The 21,141-nt window shown below is 41.3% G+C and overlaps 1 protein-coding gene across 3 annotated transcripts; it reads right to left on the bottom strand.

Moving 5' to 3' along the window:
* Nucleotides 1-1,252: 1,252 nt before the first annotated feature.
* Nucleotides 1,253-19,977, bottom strand: LOC135089561 (telomere-associated protein RIF1-like). Of its 3 annotated transcripts, XM_063985264.1 has the most exons (18): nucleotides 19,811-19,977; nucleotides 18,634-18,815; nucleotides 17,706-17,809; nucleotides 15,673-17,349; nucleotides 15,365-15,551; nucleotides 14,708-14,827; nucleotides 14,265-14,505; nucleotides 13,087-13,698; nucleotides 12,620-12,729; nucleotides 11,986-12,128; nucleotides 7,839-11,617; nucleotides 7,334-7,442; nucleotides 6,724-6,806; nucleotides 6,089-6,250; nucleotides 5,497-5,629; nucleotides 4,511-4,669; nucleotides 3,627-3,874; nucleotides 1,253-3,021 (listed from the first exon to the last, which is right to left on the bottom strand). In XM_063985264.1, exons 3-18 carry the CDS (start codon nucleotides 17,786-17,788, stop codon nucleotides 2,849-2,851), a joined length of 8,019 nt encoding a protein of 2,672 aa, XP_063841334.1. In that variant the 5' UTR covers nucleotides 17,789-17,809; nucleotides 18,634-18,815; nucleotides 19,811-19,977; the 3' UTR covers nucleotides 1,253-2,848. The 3 variants fall into 3 exon arrangements, with proteins under 3 accessions (XP_063841334.1, XP_063841335.1, XP_063841332.1); XM_063985265.1 differs by lacking the exon at nucleotides 18,634-18,815 and having other exon boundaries at nucleotides 7,866-11,617; XM_063985262.1 differs by lacking the exon at nucleotides 18,634-18,815.
* Nucleotides 19,978-21,141: the final 1,164 nt, after the last annotated feature.

A 21,141-nucleotide genomic window follows, 5' to 3' on the forward strand; every position in this document is an offset into this window, starting at 1 on the left:
TATGCATCTGGCATCTGAATACAGAATACGGGCCACCTCAGTGCATATAGACAGAAGCGATTTCTAGAAAGAGCAACAAGGTCAGTGTTCTCCCTCCCTCAGTATAGTTCGCTGCTTTCCGAGGACGCCCGTCACTTCCTATCTTTGATCTCCCTTCAGAACACGAGGGAAGCTGCAGTGAGGTAGTAGGCCTACATGCTTGCTTTTCTTTACTTTTCGTTTCTTTTTTTTAGTTAACCTTTTTTCTTCAGTACACTCTTTTTCAGTGTTTTATTCTCGGTGAGTTTTTTTTTTTTTTTTTTCCTCATTGGGCCTTTCTTTCTTCACTAGACCTTTATTTTCTTCAGTGGGCCTTTTTTCTAAGTTTACTGGGTCTATTTTTCTAAGCTTTTGTTACCCCAGATCAGTGCCTCTCTCACTTAAAAAAAAAAAAAAAAAAAGGTGGGAAGGTAGGGGAGTCCCTACATACCTAATACATTATACATCCATCTCTGCCTACCATTAGTCTATGTCTGATGTTAATTCACCTACTAACTGTTCTAAATAAAACCCCAAGGAATCTTCTCTCACGCGCTGTCTTATCTCTTCCTTTGCTATGCTTCAAGGGCGTCTCTCTCTCTCTCTCTCAGCCAGTCAATATACAAATGTCCTACTCTCTTTTCTTACTTTATTCCTGAGATTATGGACGTTTTGCAATATCACACCTCCAACTTTCCTTATCTAAAGACAGATACCCACTCACTATTATTATTCTCTTTTCAAAGACTCCGGTTAGCATGTCTGATTCCCAACTTTTTTTTTTTTTTTTTTAATGCTCAAAATCATTAAAACGCTTTCTCAGCAACTTTCTCTAGCAACTGTTGAAAGTCCTCTCATTAAGATGTTTAAGGAAAATGGTGTTTTAGATAATGAGATAATGCATGTGAATATAAGCCACTGGTCTCACTTTGCAGCTCTGCGTCAGCTGGGATGTAACATCCTAGGCAAGGGTAGATGTACATGACAATGCAATGTAATATATGTGAGTACAATGGCGAGCTCTGCAGTGTTAGACAGGACAATATTCATAAAGCTAGGCAGACCATGCAAGTATGTATAATGACAATGTTATTCAAAGAAATATACTGGCATAAAACTACGAGTATGCAACCTTAAGGGGGAAGAAATATAAATAAAGCTATGTACTATTTTCAGGGAATATAAAAGTAAGGATGCAATGTTACAGGGCCAGGAATGATATAAAACTATAGGATGTTATCTGTAAAAATCTTTACTGTAAAATACACATCCTACCTATAAGGAAACAAGTTTATTCAAAGCAAACCCTTGCACTACAGTACAAAATCAACAAGCCTTAATGTAGGATTTACTTTTTATTCAAGGAATTTGATCTATGTCAATATGATATGCATAGGTAGTCATCTTAACAATGTATACTTTGTGCAATCATGGCTCAATCCAAATGCTTTTCCAAAAAAATTGGTATACAAAATAAAAAGTATTCAATGACATTGTGAGATTAATTTTTTATATGATAAACATATCAAGTCAATTTGTTTTTCCTAAGAGTCATAAGCTTCAGAAAGAATAAATGCAACACAAAGTATTCAACACCATCAAATCCATAAGTCACTGGGCAAAGGGTGCCAAGAGTGACACCAGGACACCACCGAAGGGACACTGCCAGCCTGCGGGACATCACGGGCAAGGCATGGAGGGAAGAAGTTTGTGACTTCAGGGTTGAATGCTGCACCTCATCTAAGCACAGCACAGCACAGCACTCACAGCCAGGGACCTCAACACAGCTGTCCTCCCTTTGTTTGTACAGCTTCGTGGAATGAGTATTCAGGGGCACTTGGGCACACTTGGTTCATGGACAAGGCAGCATCCTGACTTGTGTTTATCATGTCTTTGTTTACTTTACTTCCTTCATTTTGTCTCTCACATACCATTACTTTTACCTTCATTTCACTTCCTCTTAAATAATTCACTCAGCCTTGATTTCATTTCAGCACATATTTCATTCACTTCTGTCACATTAGTCATTTCACTTTAATTTTCACTTCTCTTCATTTCTGCATCTTTCATTTACATCTCTCACACACCGATCACTTCACACCTGCACCTGTCATTCACTTGTCTTGCATACCATAACCACTTTCCATTTCTCCAACTTGCTTCATATTTTGCCCTCTTAATTCTATTTTTCATTTATTTTGGTGCGTATTCCTTGGAGCTTCCTTGTGCTTGTGACCAAAGAAATCCACACTTATACCAGCTCCTGTACCTCATTCTTATACACTCAAGTCTCCTCTATTCTTTTCACCTTCCTTAATTTCTCAGAAGGTCCAACTCTTCATCTTTTCCTTTTATACCAAATTCCATCTTCCCTAATTTCTCAAAACTTCACCATTATCCTTCCATTTTACAAGATTTATTTTTATGCCAGTAGAACCTTCACTTCATTCCTATAAATGCCATAATTTTTGTATCCATAATTCAGTTCTAGTTTGCATTGCTCCTCGGATCAATTTCATCATGGCTTTTCTCTTGCGTCTTTGCCTATTTCTTTCACATTCACTCAGCTCTTCAGTAAACTTTGTTCCTAATTAATAAAACTTTCCAGCATTTCACCATTTTATTGCAAAGGCACACAAGAGAAGTTCATGATCATCTTCAACAATATCTACTTCATTTCCTCATTTCTAATCACAGGAAAAATTTGTCACTTCATTTTCTTGCAAAGGCACATGAGTCCAGCTCACTTAAAGCTTTGTACTTCAATATTTACATTAACAATCATAAAAGCACTGGAATGGTGACATCATTCTGGGATGAGGGCCGAGAATCATGTAGTGGGAGTGATGTCTGCCATGCGGGCCTTGATGCACCGGGCGATGGCCTCCGCCACGTCAGTCGAGGGAAGTGTCTGCAAGAGGTGGTCCAGCAGCTTCTTCTGGGCATCCAAATCATCATCACTTGCTCTCCTGTACAAGTTCTTCAGAGTCTCCTCTTCTGTTTCTGGAGAATTAAGGAGAATTTAGTACCTAGTTTCTTTTTTGTTGACACTTATTTATCAAGCTTTATGTATTCTTTCTCCAGACATCATCTATTTATGTACAGGTCTGCCTAATGAAGTGAAGCATTTCAAGAGTTTGTAATTTCTCTTTGTTGGTATTTGTTGATCAATCTACACATATGCCTGGGGACATGAATCAATCTGTACATTAATCTCAGGAATGAAGAATCTAGTATCTCCTTCTTTTGTCATCTTTCATCTATCAATCCAAACTTCTACATGTTCAGAAGCCTGGCCCCTGGCACTCCCTCAAGATGGCCATTGATCAACTAACCACTTACTTCTCTCCACACTCTACCCTGTAATAGCCCTTCATTCTTTCTTTCTCTACTTTCTACCTTCTCTCAAATATTTTCACTATCTTTCCCACAAATTTCTATACCACAAATCACTCCCACATATTCCTCAAGTTTATATAAGCTTAACAAAAAGTAACAAAATGACATGTAAAAAAAAAATAATAATAATAATAAACAAGTAAATAGTAATAATAACAATATTAATAAAATATAAACAAATAAAGCACCTTAATATTCCTGACATTTACCTTCTGGGGAGGAATAGAGAGGTGTGATATCCTCCATTTCCATAATTTCCTGTATGTTGTCGGCATGAGAACTTCTCCCTGCACTAGCCACACTTTCCTTGACCTCAGCCTCTGCCTTGGTGACCTCTGGTGCAGCACACTCCTGGTGGTTTGGCCTCAGGTTCTCCTTGTCATCCAGCTCACCAAACATCTTCGCCAGGCTCACCTCAACCTGATCTGCTGCTGCTGAGTTGGTGGATGAGATCTCCCTGTGTGGAATGAGGGAGCAGGATAAGAAAGAGAGCGGACTTGGTAGGAATGAGGGGAACAAGATGAGCGAGTACAGATTTGGTAGGAATGAAAGAATAGGGTGAGAGTGAGTACAGACTTGGTAGGAATCAGGGAACTGGATAAGAGTGATTACTGATTTGAAAGGAATGAGAGAATTGGATAAGAGTGTGCAAAGATTTGGTAGCATTGTGGGAAAAAAATTTTTTGGCAAAATATTTTACTTTCAACATTTAACTTTCTACCAAATCCCTCAGATCTAGGATGAGAGAACAGGGTAGGTGTGAATAAGATTTGGTAGTGTTGAGGGAATAAAATTTACGGCAAAACCTTTTACTTTCCATTGTTGCACTAAATCATCCAATCCTGGTGTGTCAAGATCCTTGGCATGTGATCTTTAATTCCACACCTTTTCACAAACAGTGGCAGATGAGCACACTGCAGCCAGAATGAAAAATACTACCATTGCATTCTCTTTGTTCATAAAGGATTGAAAGAGACTGAGTGAAAGGATCCAGTTAAGTGAATGCCTTGTCTTGACTATTCCCCTTTAAGAAACGTGTCAGCTTGGCACATAGATAGAAAGCTTACAAGAAAACTGCAATCCATTCCCTCACCTTAACCACGTCTTTTCATATTCCTTGAGCACCCTGCGGAGGTTGGTGGCCTTGGGGGGCTTGATGGGGAGTGAACTGATGTCCCACTCACTCAGCTTGCACAACTGTCCCACTGTGGTCACCCCCATGTTCTCCAGGCTGCTGAGGAGACCTGGCAACCTGACCACAGCGAGGGAAGTGTTAGGTTGTTCTTATCAACACTTACTTAAATGTTTGGGTAATCTTTTTGCCCTCAAAAGTTCTTATAGTCTTGCAGCATTTGGTTACTCTCATCATTCACATAACTTTGGGTCATCTACATTGTCAGAAGCTTAGATAACTTTTAAATGCTGAGCACAAAATATAAAAATATATAAATAAATAAACAATTAAAGAAACAAATATATGAAAATAAGTGAATAAATAAATAAAATAAGAAAAGGTATCACAAAGCATATGAATGTAAGTTAAGGAAACATAAATATGTAAAAAAAATTTGTTCTAAGAAAGCTTCTTTCAAGTGAGGGGTCCATTGTGCATCTGTTGGACTCTTCAGAGCTTTGTATTTCATTATTTTAATCCTGAAATGCATTCCTGTTTTCTGCTTTTTAAGGAGATTCCATCTCAAATATTTGGGGAAAAGGCTGATTACAAAATAACCTATAAATGTGTACCAGGCTGATGACCCTCACAAGGAGGAGGTAGCCAAGACGAGGTGCCCACAAGCACACTATCCATCAGTCTATATTTCTGATGCCTTTTCCTACTTCAGGGATCTCTTCCAGTGATGAAGCAGATCCAAGGAGGGAAATATCATAAAGACAATATAATGAAAAAGAAACATGACAACTAAGGAACAATAAATATTAAAAAAAGATCATAAACAACATCAATAAAGTTGTCAGAAAGAACAGACTTCAGAATCATTGATGGAGACACTGAACAAGAAGGCTAGAGGAAGACATCAACAAAGTGGTGAATACTGACACACTGATGACAAGCCTTACATGGAGGTTGAGGTGAGCAGTGCAGCCACCTGGTCCACACTGTCCTGGCAGGTGTGCAGGGCCGGGGACAGGTCCACCACTTCAGGGTCTGCCTCCTGGGTCACATGCTTCTCCCCCAGCTGGGCATCAGAGTCTGTGGAGCGGCAGCCATCTTGGATGAACAGGAACATGCACAATGATTCTGATGCCTCTGCATGCATCACAAGTTACTGGTGTGGATGAGGGAGGGGACTTCATGCCATAGAGACAGCACAGTGCAATAATCTCAATTATGAATATTTATAAATTTAAATTATTTTATCCTTCATTGTTGAATTTGCACTTACAGAGGTCATAAAAAGTTCCCTCATAAAACAATCTATCTATATATCAAGCTAGAAATCCCACATGGGGTGGTTATGAAATAGTGAAAATACATTAAATGAGAAAAATCTGTAGTCTACAATGAATCCTGATTTGAGTTTTCAGTTCATAATCTGCTATTACAGACCACATTTCATTTATACACTACAATACACCTGTACTACCACCAGCACCAGCATCACCACCACTATGGCCACCACAGGCACCACAACAAACCACAGTGCTTCACCTTTCACTTCAGAGGCCATGCGAGTCATGTCCAGCCTCTTCTGTGCCCGGATCCCCTTCAGGGTGCGTGGTGAGGGAGGGATCTCCACCCGGTCTGAGACGGGAGGGTCGGCAAAGCTCACCCGCCGATACTTTGTGGGCGGAGGTGACGATGTGTCCCCATCTGTGTGTGAGGGGAAGGGTGAGTCGTGTGTGTGTGTGTGTGTGTGTGTGTGTGTGTGTGTGTGTGTGTGTGTGTGTGTGTGTGTGTGTGTGTGTGTGTGTGTGTGTGTGTGTGTGTGTGTGTGAGAGAGAGAGAGAGAGAGAGAGAGAGAGAGAGAGAGAGAGAGAGAGAGAGAGAGAGAGAGAGAGAGAGAGAGAGAGAGAGAGAGAGAGAGAGAATCACCACCTATCCAAGAATCCTTAATATCACCCCAGTGCACCCTTCTATCACTCACTTAACTCAATGAACCCTTAAAACCCTGCCTAGACTCTATCAAGAATCCCCTTATCCCTTCATGACCTTCACTGAACCCTTTCGTTCCCTCAGCAATCTTTACGCACACAGTAACCTTTTTAGTGCACAGCTCTGTAGTTTTAATGTCAACCAATCAATCCCTCACATCTACAGACTGTGACCCTTGTGATCACACTCACCTAAGCCGTCGCTGAGGAGTGTTCTCTTCAGGATGCTGGGGGAGGGTGAGGCACCGGGGGAGGGGGAGTGCTTCACCCACGGTCTGCAGCCACCAAACATAGAAAATAATACCAGCTCAAACTGACTTCCTTGTAATACCAGCTCAAACTGACAGACTTATAATACCAGCTCAAACTGACTTCCTCATAATACCAACTAGTGTTATTTTCATCATCATAGGTAACAACTACTGTATTATTTGTCACCACTGCTATTCTGAACTCAAAACAGACATCAACTCTAAAACATCCTCATAATAGCTATAACCAATCTTATTTCACAGCAAAAATTTATACCCATTGTCATTCTAATTCACAAGACTCAAACTTTTCTTTATTCATCACCACTGCACTCTCTAATTGACTACAGAAATTTGAAACCTTTACTCTAATTGACTACAGAAATTTGAAACCTTTACTCAAGTGATTTTACTCATACTGCTTCATATACATGAGCTTCTGATATCATTTAGTCTTCAAGAGCCACAAGCACACACTGATGAGCTTAGCAAGCCTCAATGCACTGGCGATGAGTTCAGTGAAAGGCTGCGGGAAGGGATGTGGGGCTCACCTGTCAAGAAGGCTCCTCCTGCGGCCATCTGGAGAGTGTCCTGGAGAGGGTCTGCCGGGGACGCTCCTCCTGATGGGGGACAGGCCCAGAGACCTTGATCGTCCTCCCTCTGGTGGCCACAAGAAGGATATTAGCCACCCAATTCTGACATGATAAGACAGATACACAATCTAATCACAGAAGTTTTAAGACATTACATTAAAGATGAAATCTGCATTTGTCTGACCAATAATGAGAGAGAGAGAGAGAGAGAGAGAGAGAGAGAGAGAGAGAGAGAGAGAGAGAGAGAGAGAGAGAGAGAGAGAGAGAGAGAGAGAGAGAGAGAGAGAGAGAGAGAGAGAGAGAGAGATTATCCTAGACAAAGTGACAGCAGCAAAGCAGCAGCCCTCTAATACAGCAGTAACATTAGTGTTGGTACACTGCCTGAGTGCAAAGTTAAGAATCACTCCACTCATTCAACAGGTGAGTCAGGTTGTGGTGATGAGATGACAAGACACCTACTCACCTGTTAGTACACTGGCAGGAGACTCACCCTCTCCACCTCCTCTGTTCTTGATATTCTTCTTTGCACAGGCTACCAGCAGGGCAGCCCGGGACCCGGCATGCATGAGGGCACCACGCTGCTTCATCCTCTCCGGTGTGCTCACAGTAAGATTCAGCCTCGACCGAGATGATTTGTCAGGGGAAAGTTCCTCCTCCTGCTGTCTGGTGTTGGTGACCAGCTCCTCCAAAGCTTCACTGGGCACGAGGGCGGCAAGTGTGACCTCTGCTTCTGTGTCTGCTGTGCTCTCTGTGGGGGCCTTGCAGTCTGCTTCCTTCTCCACCTCATGCTTTCCTGTATCACTGCTGGCCTCCTGGGATTTGCCCTTTGTTGTCTCTGGGATGGATGCTGCTGCTTCTGTAGTTGTAAGAGGCTGTGGTGGACTAGACACTGTCTCTCTGTCATGCTCAGAGTTCAGTGGACTGTTCATTATCTCTTTTGTGTGAACTGTCTTTCTTGGACTGGAGACTGCTTCACCTTTGGTTGGACTAGAGACTGTTTGATTCACCTGAACCTCTTTTACTATAACAGGGTCTATCTCATCAACAACAATGGTCTTGTTTGGGCTGGAGACTTCCTCAACACTATCAAGAGTCCCTTTAGAATCAACTACTGCAGCCTCAACACTTCTGCTTGGACTGAAGACTGTCTTATCAGCATCAACCTTTGCTTTACAGCTCCTAAGCACTTTTGGGCTGAAGACTATCTTCTCAACCTCATCAGTAACATCTGAAGTCACATTAACTTCATTTTCCTTCCTTAAGGAATCTGAAGACTCATTCTCACTGATTATTACCTCTTTTATTTCATTATCTTCAGACAGCAACTGTTTTTTATTGGATGTGGTCTGTTCGGACTCTTTTTCTTCTTTACTCATGGCACCATTGGACACATCAGATTCAGTCACCTTGTGAATTTCATCAGAGTCCTTTGTTGTAAATGATGCTTCCTCAAACTCTTTGCTGTCTTCCACATTTCTTGAGACACTCACTAAATCCTCCTGCAGCTCAGTCTGTGCTTCACCAAGTACTTGTTTAGACTTTTTGTTGTGTGCCTCAGATAATTCTTCCTGCACATTAACAGACACTCCACTGTCATCCTCGACATCCATCACATCCTCTGATGCTTCTACATTTGTGTCATCAGTAACCTTCACCTCCTCACTAGAGGCACTGTCTCCTCCCTGGTTTTCCTCACCTTCATCAGTAGATGTGTCCATTTTTTCTATTTCTGACTCTTTGGTAACTGTACTGGTTGTAATGACAATTTCCTCAGATAAGGAAAGTCTTGTTCCCTCTTTAACACCTAATTCTGGTTCCACTTTGTCACTTTCACAGTTTGTTCTTTCTAAGTTTTCCTGTTCTTGATTTACAACATTCTCTGACTCTTGCACTTCATCACTTGATGCTTCTTGCTGCATCTTGTCAACATCAGACACTGTAGTCTCTGCCTTTTCCTCTCCTTGTTCATCCTCCTCTGCCTTCTCTCCCTGGCCAGCACTAATATATTCTTCTTCCTCTTCTTCATCCTCAATTTCAGGTTCTGGAGAGGTTGGACTATAGCTTGTTTCATGGACATCCTCTCCGCATGAAGATTTGTCCTCTTCATCCTCTCTACTGTCATCTTCATCTTCGTCCTCACTTAATTCATCTAGAGAGAATGGCGTGTCTCTGTCTTCTATTAGTCTGTCTTGTTCTACACATATCTGCTTGATGTCATTTTTCTCCTCAGTGACTTGTCCTGGTGCACTAGTGTCCTCATGCTGATCCCCACCCTCGGGAGACACACTGTCGTCGAGGATCTCAGCTCCTGGCCGGGCTGCTGGGTAACTCACCTCCCCTTCAAGGTCTTGGCCACACTCCATTGGGGTCGATTCCTCTGAGGTTTTCTGGCCATCACTTAAATCCTCGTATAGATCCACACCTTTTTCCTTCTCCAATGTTTCCTGTGCCTGTTGTTCTTCTTCTGGTGGTACTTCAGCTGATTTTGATTTGGTCTTCTCTGAGCTGTTCCCTACATTCTCTTTGATGTGTGCCTCTTCAACAAGAACACAAGAACTTTCCTTGTCCTCAACACAACAATCAACTGTGTCACTAATATCCAAACTCTTATCCACTTCCTCAATACTGTCTTTCTGGATCTCTGATAATGGAATCTTGAGGTTCTCTGTTTCCTCCACCTTTGATTTTGAAGATGAGTTTTTTTCTGTGGAGGCATCACAACTTCCAATGATAGTAACAGACATATCAAAGTCAAACTCAGATTCTTTAGTCTCATTATCAATCTCTTCACACTTCTTTGGTTCATTCTCTGGAACATCCACTTTGTCACCTGATGGATGGTCTACTTCCATCTCACTTTCAGGACCAGACTCCTCTTCTGTTGATGGAGACTCAATGCCTTCAAGGCAGGCAGCAGCGTTCTCAAGGCCACTGCTGGACCTTGCCGTTTCCTCTGCTCGTGAGGGATTGGCTTCCTGGTGCAGCTTCTTCTTGGCTTTCTTGGGTGGAGTCATGGGTTCTGGCATGTCCTTGTTTGGGGGCACAATCTTGCGTCCTGACCGTGTGACCTTGGGGGAAAATGCTGACTTGGTTTTGCTTTCCTCTTTTTCATTATCAGTCTGGCCAGAGTGAGATCTGGTTTTCCTCAAGGGTTTTGATGCTTCCTTCATAATTTTACTCAGAATACCTTCAGAATTACTACATCCTATTTCAGTTATGGAATCCTCAAAGCTGCTGCTGAGGCTCTGGGTTGTGTCTTCAGTTTTTCTCTTCTTGGCAGATATTTCAACAGTTTCTTGTCCATTAAACAGCTTTCGTTTCCTTTTCACTCCTGATGAAGAGCTCTCAGGCACAATGTTCTTCACCTGCTCCTCTGTTGTGAGTTTGCAGGGCAACATTTCCTTCAGTTGCTTTTTGTCTGAAGTATTCTTCTCTTTCTTCTCTAATATGGGCTTATTCACATCTGGGAGTCCACAATCCAGATCTTCATCTGAGTCACTTAACACCACTATGCTCTGTGAGGGTTCCTTGATGTCATTTGTGATCTTCACCTTGGGCTTCTGCTCTGCTAGCTTTATATCCTTGACAACACTTGGGGACACATTCACTGCCATAAAGTTAATTCTCTTCTTTCTGGCAGAACTGCGAATCACTTTTGTTTCCTTTGTGAATTCAGCTGTCTTGGGTGATTTCCAGCAAGAGGAAGACTGTTCATGTTTAGTCTTATGAGTGGTGGGCTCCTCAACATCTTCATCAAGACACCTGTCATCAAGCAATTTCTGTACCTCGAGTGAAGTGTCATGTAGTACAGCACACAGATCTTCATTTCTTTTTTCCAACTTCTCTTTAGATGCATTCTGTTTCTTGTTCTCTCCCCTTTTGCTTCCCTTATCCTGTGTCCAACCGAGAGGAATTGGTGTGTCCTCAAACTTCCAAAGCACCTCACTACAATCAGCATCTTCATTGTTTTCTTTAGAGTGGTTCAAAGAATTGTTCTGTTCTTTGCACTCTGAGCCTGTGTCATCCTTTGCCATCTTGTCTGAGTCTGTGCTTGATATGACTATTGGGTCACTGCTGCTTGTTGGCTGCCTTGTGGCTGCTTTATCATGTTCTTTTTCCTCAGATTCTGATGATGAGTGTGCAGAGGCGTGTCTTGCTTCTCTGCTCTGTGGCGATGGTGCATTTCGACAGGTTCTTATGACTCTTGTCACGGCATCCTCACCAGACATACCAGAAGACGATCTGGAAAAAGAAAGAAAAGAAATCGTATTAATGATTAGGAGTTTGAGGAATGCAGCAAAATATACCAAGGCTGATTCTGATGGTATAGAAGCTTTGCTAATTTCTACATGATAGAAGGATATGGATATAAATGGATTTTTAGTAATAAAACTGACAGCTGATGAATGCAATAGCAAACAGATTGAAAGACAAAGGATAAGACAAAATTAATCTTCATATTAATTCACATTCGTTTCTCAGATTCTTTTCAGTTTAAGCTTTATATCAATTTCAGAAGAATTGTATTCCTAAATTTATCATCCTATCACCTTTCTTTACAACTCTAAACCTTGTGAGAGCAAGAAATCCTTCCTTATGAGATCATTCACCTGCTCGAGGAACTGTCTGGAGTGGCAGGAGTGCTGGAGTGAACAGAAGCAGCATCTGAGTTCTTCTCCATGCTGAGCTCAATCTTCCTCACCCTCACTGAGTACCTGGTGGGAGGTGTGGATGCTGCCAATGCACGCTTGTCCTACAGAAAAAATAATTATCAGTCAACACCATCCTTCCATTAACCCCCTGAGTCGCGTGGCTGTCTTATGCTCTTATTTTATGGAAAGATTACACAATTTTAGGAAGTTTCACGTGTGGTCTTAAAATCACTGAGCTGTGTATTGTATCTACCAAAATTCTTGGTCTAAAAGTATCTAATTTTGTATGATTTAGAGTCGAAATGAACTAATTCAGTGTGTTCCAAGGAACCACCTGGGTTTTAAGGGTTAAAGTAGTTATAAAAATACCAGTAATATATAGCTGTTTTACAAATGACCAGATATAATTGACAAAAGTAAATATAAATAAATATCTGCTGAGAGATGAAGTACAATGGAGTTTATCATGTGGACGGAGGTTATTTTGGTCAGGCTCACCAGTGACTACACAATATAGGAGAAAAGTACAAGAAAAGGAACAAGATTATTCAGAAAGAAAGACTGGTATTGTGTTAGTTTGGTTTTGACTCACATCCTTTTTGTTGGACTGCTCTGTTTTCTGCTTCCTTGTTGAGACAGGAGTTGCTCTTCTTGGGGAGGAGACCTTGCTGCTGAGGCTTGACAGAGACTTGGCTGTTCTTTCTGTGGGTTTGGGAGAAAAATCGAACATGGCAGCTTCCTCTAAAATGTCTTATTCCTTCCATAAACATTATTTAGTATCCTCAAACACATTACTCTTTCCATAATACACTCCGTTCCTTCTTTAAGTCAATTACATCAAGAATATACCTCTCTCCCTCTCTCTCTCATGACAGGTGGTAAGTGGCTACATAAATAAACTAAGTCTTGCCTGAACATTACCAAGGGAAAAACCATACAACTAAAGAATCTTCATACTCTCTAGTCTCCAATGGACCATAATTTTCTCTGATCAAGCAACAAAGGGCCAAGTAAAATAAACTTTAAACAGCTCAACAAATTACTTCACAAACTACTTACTTTCTTTAGGTGTTCCCTCGATGAAATCTTCCATGGACTCATTCGTGACATCCTCCACACCGGCTGTCTGGGGTGCCGAGATGCCCCACTTTTTTTGTACTTGAAGGAGGAATGGAGGGACACCTAAGGAAGCATCACTAATAGAGCCAATAATGTTCTCTATTACCTTCTGAACTTCTTGCTTTACCTTTTTGTTGGTGGACACAAAGGCTGCAGAAAACAGAGGCTCAAGAGCATTTAGGCCTTGCAGCACTGATTCTGTGGCTTCCTTGTGTGTGATGTAAACCCTGATGAGTCCAGAGAAAGACTTCAGTATGCTGATGCACTTCTTCTCAGCTTTAAAGTCAAACACAACAGCAGGATTAACTCTCACACATTTTGTAATAATTTTCACAATGTGGATTATAAATTCCCGGATATATTTCATAGGGGCAAGCTGAATCCCCTTCAACATGGTGAGGACCACCTGGAACAGCTTCTCAGCCATGTACATCCGTCTGCTGGACACCATATAGCAAGCTCTCTCGAACACTTCTGTGATCAGCTCCAAGGAGGAACCCAGGTTGTGAAGAGGATGAGGCTTCTTCTTGGTCTTTGTTGGGCTGGGAGATACTGCAAACAAAATCCAATTAATTGCATGATATGTTGGCAATGGGAACAATGCCACACTAAACTAAATTTCAGCTCAGAAATTTTTAGTCTCCATTTATTCCTGTCCATACATTTTACATTTGAACACTCCAACTCCTTAACTTCCTATCCCTCCTCTCTTTCTCTGAAATTCTAACACACTATTTCATCACATGTCTTCCTTTCACACCTATGGTATCTAGTGTCTTTGTATATCCCCCTTATCACCATGCACTTTCCATCCTCTCTCTACATCACCACATCACATGATACTACCATAACTGAAGAGGTGTGACTGAGGTGCAGGGTTATAAGATTATTATGGGCAATGGTACCTTGTGGGCATTAGAGACAACATCTTGGCCAATTTTCACCCATATGTGGTTTGCACTGTTATTACACCTTCTAGGATAAAACTAACAGAGTGGGTGCTTTGAAAACATCAGCTGTTTATTTTAGTTCCATCACAGGAGATGCAAAAGATACTATACTGTGTTCTAAGGAGCCCCCAACAGATGACAAGAGGAGCATAACTCCCCAATACTCACACTGCTCTGCAGGTTTGCCCAGCTTGGCATACTGGAAGGTTGTCGTCAGCCGAACCAGGAATTCCACAGTCATGACATAAAAAGCGATATGGACATCAGCAACATCTGAAGTCTTTTCCTGGCACAGGGAGAGCAGGGTGGAGGCCACATGCTCCACCTCACTGTTGGGCTCCATGGTGGGTGTGGCTGAGGTGATGAGTGCAAACTTGCTCCACAGATTCTCCCACACTTCCATGATTTGCTGTGCAGGGAAAGTTTTGTGTAAAGCAGACAACTTGGTAGACATACTTTCCTTTTTTCAGATCTTTAATTACAGCACTGTTTTCATCCATACAGATAACATTCAGCCTTCATCAATACCTGCTTCTTTTAACACTCTCATCTCTTCCACTCAAAGCAGCTATGCAAGCCTACTGTTGATGCAGAGGGAGACATGGTAATACCTGATGTATGGTGAAAGGGGCACAGGTGAAGGCTTCTGTGGCGTGGACAACAGGGAAGTGAAGAACACTGTACACACTGTTCCAATCTGGCTCACTGTCCTCACCTTCACTGGCATTAATCTGTAAGCAGCAGCAAGGAAATTAACTGACTGGTCTTGTATGTATAGTTCTGAGAGAGAGAGAGAGAGAGAGAGAGAGAGAGAGAGAGAGAGAGAGAGAGAGAGAGAGAGAGAGAGAGAGAGAGAGAGAGAGAGAGAGAGAGAGAGAGAGAGAGAGAGAGAGAGAGAGAGAGAGAGAGAGAGAGAGAGAGAGAGAGAGAGAGAAGCAGGAGGGAATAGCACGACACTGGAATATAGACAATAACTCATTCAAGAGACAAATACACAACAGGACTTGGCAAAACAGGCAAATCATGATCTCTGAAAATTCAAAATACATATTTGATATTATGAATAAAATAATTTTGTTTTTTTTACTCTGATTTACAAAGGTCGAATTTCCATACATAAAACAAAGAAGTATGCCATGTTGCTTCCTAGAAAAAAGCAGCTTGCTCCACACAAGACATGAGCAAAAAAAAAAAAAAAAAAAAAAAAAAAAGTCCTCAGCTAAAAGAGGGAAATAAAAGTCAACAAGTCGGATCTGCCACCACACTACCTTGGTAATGTGTGTAGCTGTCTGTTTGAGCACCACATTCCACAGGTGGTACAGAATAAAGGGATGGTCAGGGCAGAGGAATGGGATGGCTGATACACTCAGCTCCTGAATGGCAGCCTGCAGCAGCCTCAACTTCCCCGTCACTGGCTGGCTGTTTTCAAGCACAGTGCTCCACAGACTGATGAACCTGAGGGACAAGATTACACTGAGAGACTTTGCAAATGGGATGCCATAAACTAACAAGTAAAGTCATTTTGTTATTCACCGAACACAAGTCAAATGATGATAATGTCATATGCCACACTTACTCGTTGCCAGAGAGAGAGTGGTGGAGGAGGGCCGGGCGGCACAGCTGAGCAATGAGGTGGTTGCTGAGAGTGCCACACATGATGTCCTGGGCATCTCCATTTCCAGATGTTGGTATGTGGTACTGATGGGAATTGAGAACCTTCTTGGGCAAAGCCAGATTCCCCACAGTCAGTAGATTGAAAAACTTGAAGAGGAACTGGCTCCGAGAATCCCCCGGCTGACAAAGGCTCTCAATGTGTGACAGAGTACTGAACAGCTCCTTCACCACAGCCACCACCTCCTTCTTCTGGATGTCTGCAGCGGTGATGTCTCGGATGTGAGCCAACAGGAAGCTGAAGATGAGGGTACCAAGAGATTTCTGCCGTTCATCACTGAACTTCAGGGTCTGTACTGCTTCATCAAAGCATTTCAGGAGCAGAGGGTAGTGTCGCATGAACAGGACTGAGGACATCACTTGCTCCCCGACAATTGGCAATGAATACCTGTACTTGGGGGCATCAATGGCAGTAGCTAGTATCTGCGCCAGCACTTCTGCATGAGTGGTATGGAGGCTGGTGAAAGTTCGGTGTGGAGAGGACAAGGCACCAGACATGATGAGGTTTCTGTTACTGAGTCCACCTTTGTTTCTCTCAGATGGCATGCTACCAACAAAACAAAAATAAAGCAATGGCACTACAGCCAGGTCAAAGTTGGTGGCCAAATGCCTCTGATCTGACAAGAGACACACAAGATGCCACCACACACGCAATTTGGCACAACACACATCCTCAGTTTTAGCATTGTTAATTTTGAAAGGAGCGAGTAGCAACTTGAGCTTCATTTGATTTGTTAATGAGTTTTTATCAAGCGCAAAATTGTCAATTATTGTGCGCCAAGAGTTGAAGGACTCGACTCTCACCTCATGATCCGATATCTTGAAAGCTTTCTCCACAACATTCAGGAGACAATTAATGAGACTTCTACTGGAGTGCAGCACAGTGCCCAGCAGAACCACAGTTTCTCGCCACACCTGAAGGATGCTGAAGTCACCACCAAGCACCATGCGAACCATATCCTTACAGTACTTGTCCTTGAGGTCTGGCAACACTGTCTTAACAAGATCACTCCTCACTGAAGGATCTGACATCTTATCAATTTTCTCCCCTACCTCGCCAGTGACAGCCAAGGCACTTTTGCGAACCTTTGCACTGGTATGAAACATCTTTGAGAATGTAACTGGAAACCACAATTTTCCAAGCTTAAATGAAGTGTCCGGACAAGCATTGAACAGCACCAATATGACCTGCAATGCCTCACAAATCACTGGGGGTGGCAGATCCTTCAACTGCAAGATTTCTCTGAGGACATCAAAGTTTTCCTGCTTGTCACTAAGATAAGCTTCCTTCTTCAGTCTACTTCTGGCAAGGGTCTGAAGAACTAAGTTTATTATCTTCTTATCCTTCTGTGTCTTCAGAACTTTGATGAGGGTGGCACACAAGCTCTTCTGGCCAATGGTATCAATATCTGCCAAGAAAGAAGAGCTGGCCAGGAGATGCACGCAGACACCCAATGCATCAAGAACTTCCTTCTCATTCTGGCTGGTGAGATCAACCTTGAGATTCTTTAATACCTTCTCTGTATCACTGGCACCCATGTAGTCACTCCAATCCAGGCTATCTTCATCCTCATCCAACAAACTGCAATGTGATCAGAGAGAACATTCATACTTTACAGGGTAACAAAATTTCTAAAGATAACAGGACAAATTCACACAAAATGATATGAATCACTGGTAAGACAAACTATGAGAAAATAAAATAACCTTCATTCCAAACTATAGCTTATGTGATCAGAGAACATAGTAAGAAAAAATCATGGAGGAAAGGGAACACACCCATACAAATTATGTGAATCATTAGCATGACATAAGAAATACTATACATAAATGAAAGACAAAACTTTCTTAAATAGAAGGAATCAAGTTAGTGGACAACAAAAATATAAACACCAGTTCAATTTAATACAAAAAAGTATAAGGACTGATAAAACTCACTTGGTTAAATTTCTATATGACTCCCGCCGCTTGTCTGTGTCGGCGGCCTTCATGCCAGCCATCACCGCCTGCTTTTCCGCCATGACTCACGGAAACTGACAGATCTGGACGAGGGGTAGACACAAGCAGATAGTTAGCTCACTATTCTTATTGGCTAGGTGGATTATCTTGTGCCATTTAAAGACAATACTACTAATTTTTATTTATATTTACTTATTTATTTTATTTATTTATTTATTTATTATTATTATTATTTTTGCTTAATCATTAGTGGGGTGGCACATTAGCAGTGAGTGGCTTCCATGGACCTCTTTTCACTCCCTGGGTTAGGGGTTGGGGAATTCACCAGGTAAGGATTGAAATAATTTACAGAAAGCAATATCAGGCTTGAAAAATAACAAATCTCATTGTCTGTATGGTCACTCTAAGATAGAGCCCATAAGCTTACAGAGGCAAAATCCATAAGCTCAAAGTAGAGGTAAAATTTCACTCTATCACCAGCCTCTCTATTCCAGATGAAACTAATTTTTTTCTGTTAGTTTTCAGCCTGTTTTGAATTGATTTGATTGATTTGCTGGAAGCCCAGTGGGGTGCAAATAAGGAAAGTGAGGTGGCTGAACATCTCAAAATGTTCATAAAAGTCTCAGGCATAAGAAAAAGTGAATGCATTTTCCAGTGGTGGCATTATCAACAGGAAAATATTCTTAAAAAACTTGAAGTAGCCAATGTCATGTCTGTTACTTAAGCCAGTGTGGAGTGGGCATTTTCTGGGTTGTGCTACACACTGAGTGATTTAAGGTTAGGATTAAAAGAAGATATGGCTGGTGGTGTCATGCTGCTGCGGTGTAACATGCTAAATGCATGCATGACAGCCAATGACGAGAAAGTTAATACCGTATCACTGATCATTTTCATACTGTAGCATTACTATAATATAATAGAGGGGACCACTGTGGTACAGTGGGACTGTGCGTGCTTTTGGGGCCGAGGGGTCCTCAGGCACATGGGGTTTGAATCCTCGCCACGATCCGAGGGAAGGAAGGGCATCACTTGAGGTAATGGTTCCCAAATGCCAAAACCAAGTCCTTCGTTGGAAGGTACTGTCCTTGCCTTAATAAAATAGAGAGAAACCGGATATAAAAAATGGAAAAAAGTATATACATATAATATAATTGTATTATTTTATTATTGTATTATATAAAACTAATTCTGTTGAATAGCAGTGGTAATAATAGTGTTAAACCATACATATAAATTGTAACTTAAAAAAAAAAGGGCAGAATCAGTACAAAATTACAGTATAGTAATTTATCGTACTAGTATAGCATGAAATCATGATACAGTAAAAATCTGCGGTACAAATTATGAAAAAATGTACCCTGTCATACTACATGCCCTGGTGTCATGCGTCGTTTGGTCAGCAACTGGAATTGTCTCAAGACTGGCAGTCTTTTCATAAAGAATTACTGTAGCCAAACAAAGTTCTTGACTCGTAATACAATTTTCTTGTAGCTGTATGATTCGTCCAATGTGGCACACTGCCCTACTTTTTACAGAAACTATTATTACCCTTGCTATGCAATTTATGTTTGAGTGGCATACCTCCAGATTCTGAGATGCCCTTCTTCCCTCTAAGCGAAAGTATGACAGTATGAATGTTAGGGTGAATGAATGGAAAGCCTTCACTGAGGCTTTTTTTTTATACCAAGCCTGTAGGGGTTGAGTTATGGTGGATTCTCCTCGTAAGGTATATAAACAATTACGTTAGTTAATTAATGAAACTGTAACATGCTGAGGGCACAACTTCATTCCTTCCATCACACAACGACAGGAAGTGAGTGACGGCCAGAGCCAGCTCCCCAGCCATGCATCTCAGCCCACCACACTCAAGACAAAGAGTAACACACGTACACCCAACCTTCAGACGTGCCTTCACCCTTCCATATATAAAATCATCTTCATCTGACCGCAAACAGGTCCAGCTTTTAAGGAACAATAGGCAAGGTACTGTGACCACCTGACGTAAACAAACCAGCGGCAGCAGCAACCCCGCCACAAACACACACTCATCAGCCACTCTCTCCTCACACTGACAAGCTCCTCACCTTCCACCAACATTCAGTGTCTTCCTTCCTTTTCCACGGTGAATACAGGTTGAACGGCTTGCACTGTAATACCACAAATAAACGAAGTTTATTCCTCCACCACAGACCCTTTACCACTGTATGAGAAAAGCGCGGGAACCTTTCTGCTGCCTTCCCCAGACCGCCCCGCACACCCCGTCGAAATTCCCTGAAACTTACCCCGGTTAGGTTCAAAATTAGGCTCCCGCAAAATAATACACAAAGGTAACATAAATGGATAAAATATATCTGGATTTAATAAAAAAATATATTTTATTTTGTTATAAGATGTTTTCTTCCTAAACAACATGTAATGGAATCACAAACATGCCCACATAGCAGAGAAAAGCCAGGGTGTGACTGACCATCTGAAAACCAAAATAAACTAATCAATAATTCAGCCTGGTTCGCCAGGATGAAACGTCGTATTTTGGATTTTGGTGTTGGGGGAGGAGTGGGGTGCAGCCTCTATATTAACGATCCCTGTTTGAGATCCAAGTTCCCGAATCTAGAGAAAATTCCCCGCGATTGTCAACAGTGTGGGGCGCGGGGAGGATCGCGCGCCATGCAGGAGTCACGAGCCCAACGTGATTCGTCCTGCACGATGCCGTCATGTTATGCCACTGATTAGCTGACTGTGCGATGTGATTGCCACCAAAGTACACTACCTAATTTTTCCAGATAGGAATGTGATAATAAATGAGTTTACCTTTTAATAGGCCTGCACTACGATGACTACAGCGTTGGTACGCCCTCTAAGTCCAATATACGTACTATTTATTGTACTGTACCTTCAGTGCAACAACGAGCAACAAGTTCGAGAACTACCATGTTATGCATCCACTTTTCACTTAACAAAGAAATAACTTCAATTCTACAAACACCGTATGCTAAAAATATTTGATCTCATAATGATTATTTAGAAAAGCCAGAGATAATTAGAAAGGTCCTTAAAGAGCGTTTTTTTTTCTTTTCTCGTTATTGATGGTGCAGATTCCTAGCAAAGGTGTTATAAGAATGATGCAGAAAAAAAAAGACGAAATAAAACGCCTAAAAGTCTGAGAATGCGATCATATATATATATATATATATATATATATATATATATATATATATATATATATATATATATATATATATATATATATATATATATATATATATATATATATATAAAGCAATGGTGCGGAGAGGAAGGGAGAATCCAGCACAAGGAAAACAAGATAAAAATAAATAATATATATATATATATATATATATATATATATATATATATATATATATATATATATATATATATATATATATATATA

The sequence above is a fragment of the Scylla paramamosain genome, chromosome 33 (assembly GCF_035594125.1).
Source record: "Scylla paramamosain isolate STU-SP2022 chromosome 33, ASM3559412v1, whole genome shotgun sequence".
Classification (NCBI taxonomy): domain Eukaryota; kingdom Metazoa; phylum Arthropoda; class Malacostraca; order Decapoda; family Portunidae; genus Scylla; species Scylla paramamosain.

Bases quoted from the DNA above. Each gene is read 5' to 3' on its own strand.
- LOC135089561 (XM_063985262.1), bottom strand. From the start codon at position 17,788: ATGGCGGAAAAGCAGGCGGTGATGGCTGGCATGAAGGCCGCCGACACA. The intron at 14,506-14,707 runs GTATTACCATGT...TTCCCTGCACAG, and splicing joins CCCCTTTCACCATACATCAG to CAAATCATGGAAGTGTGGGA. The intron at 13,699-14,264 runs GTGAGTATTGGG...TTTTGTTTGCAG, and splicing joins GGGCAAACCTGCAGAGCAGT to TATCTCCCAGCCCAACAAAG.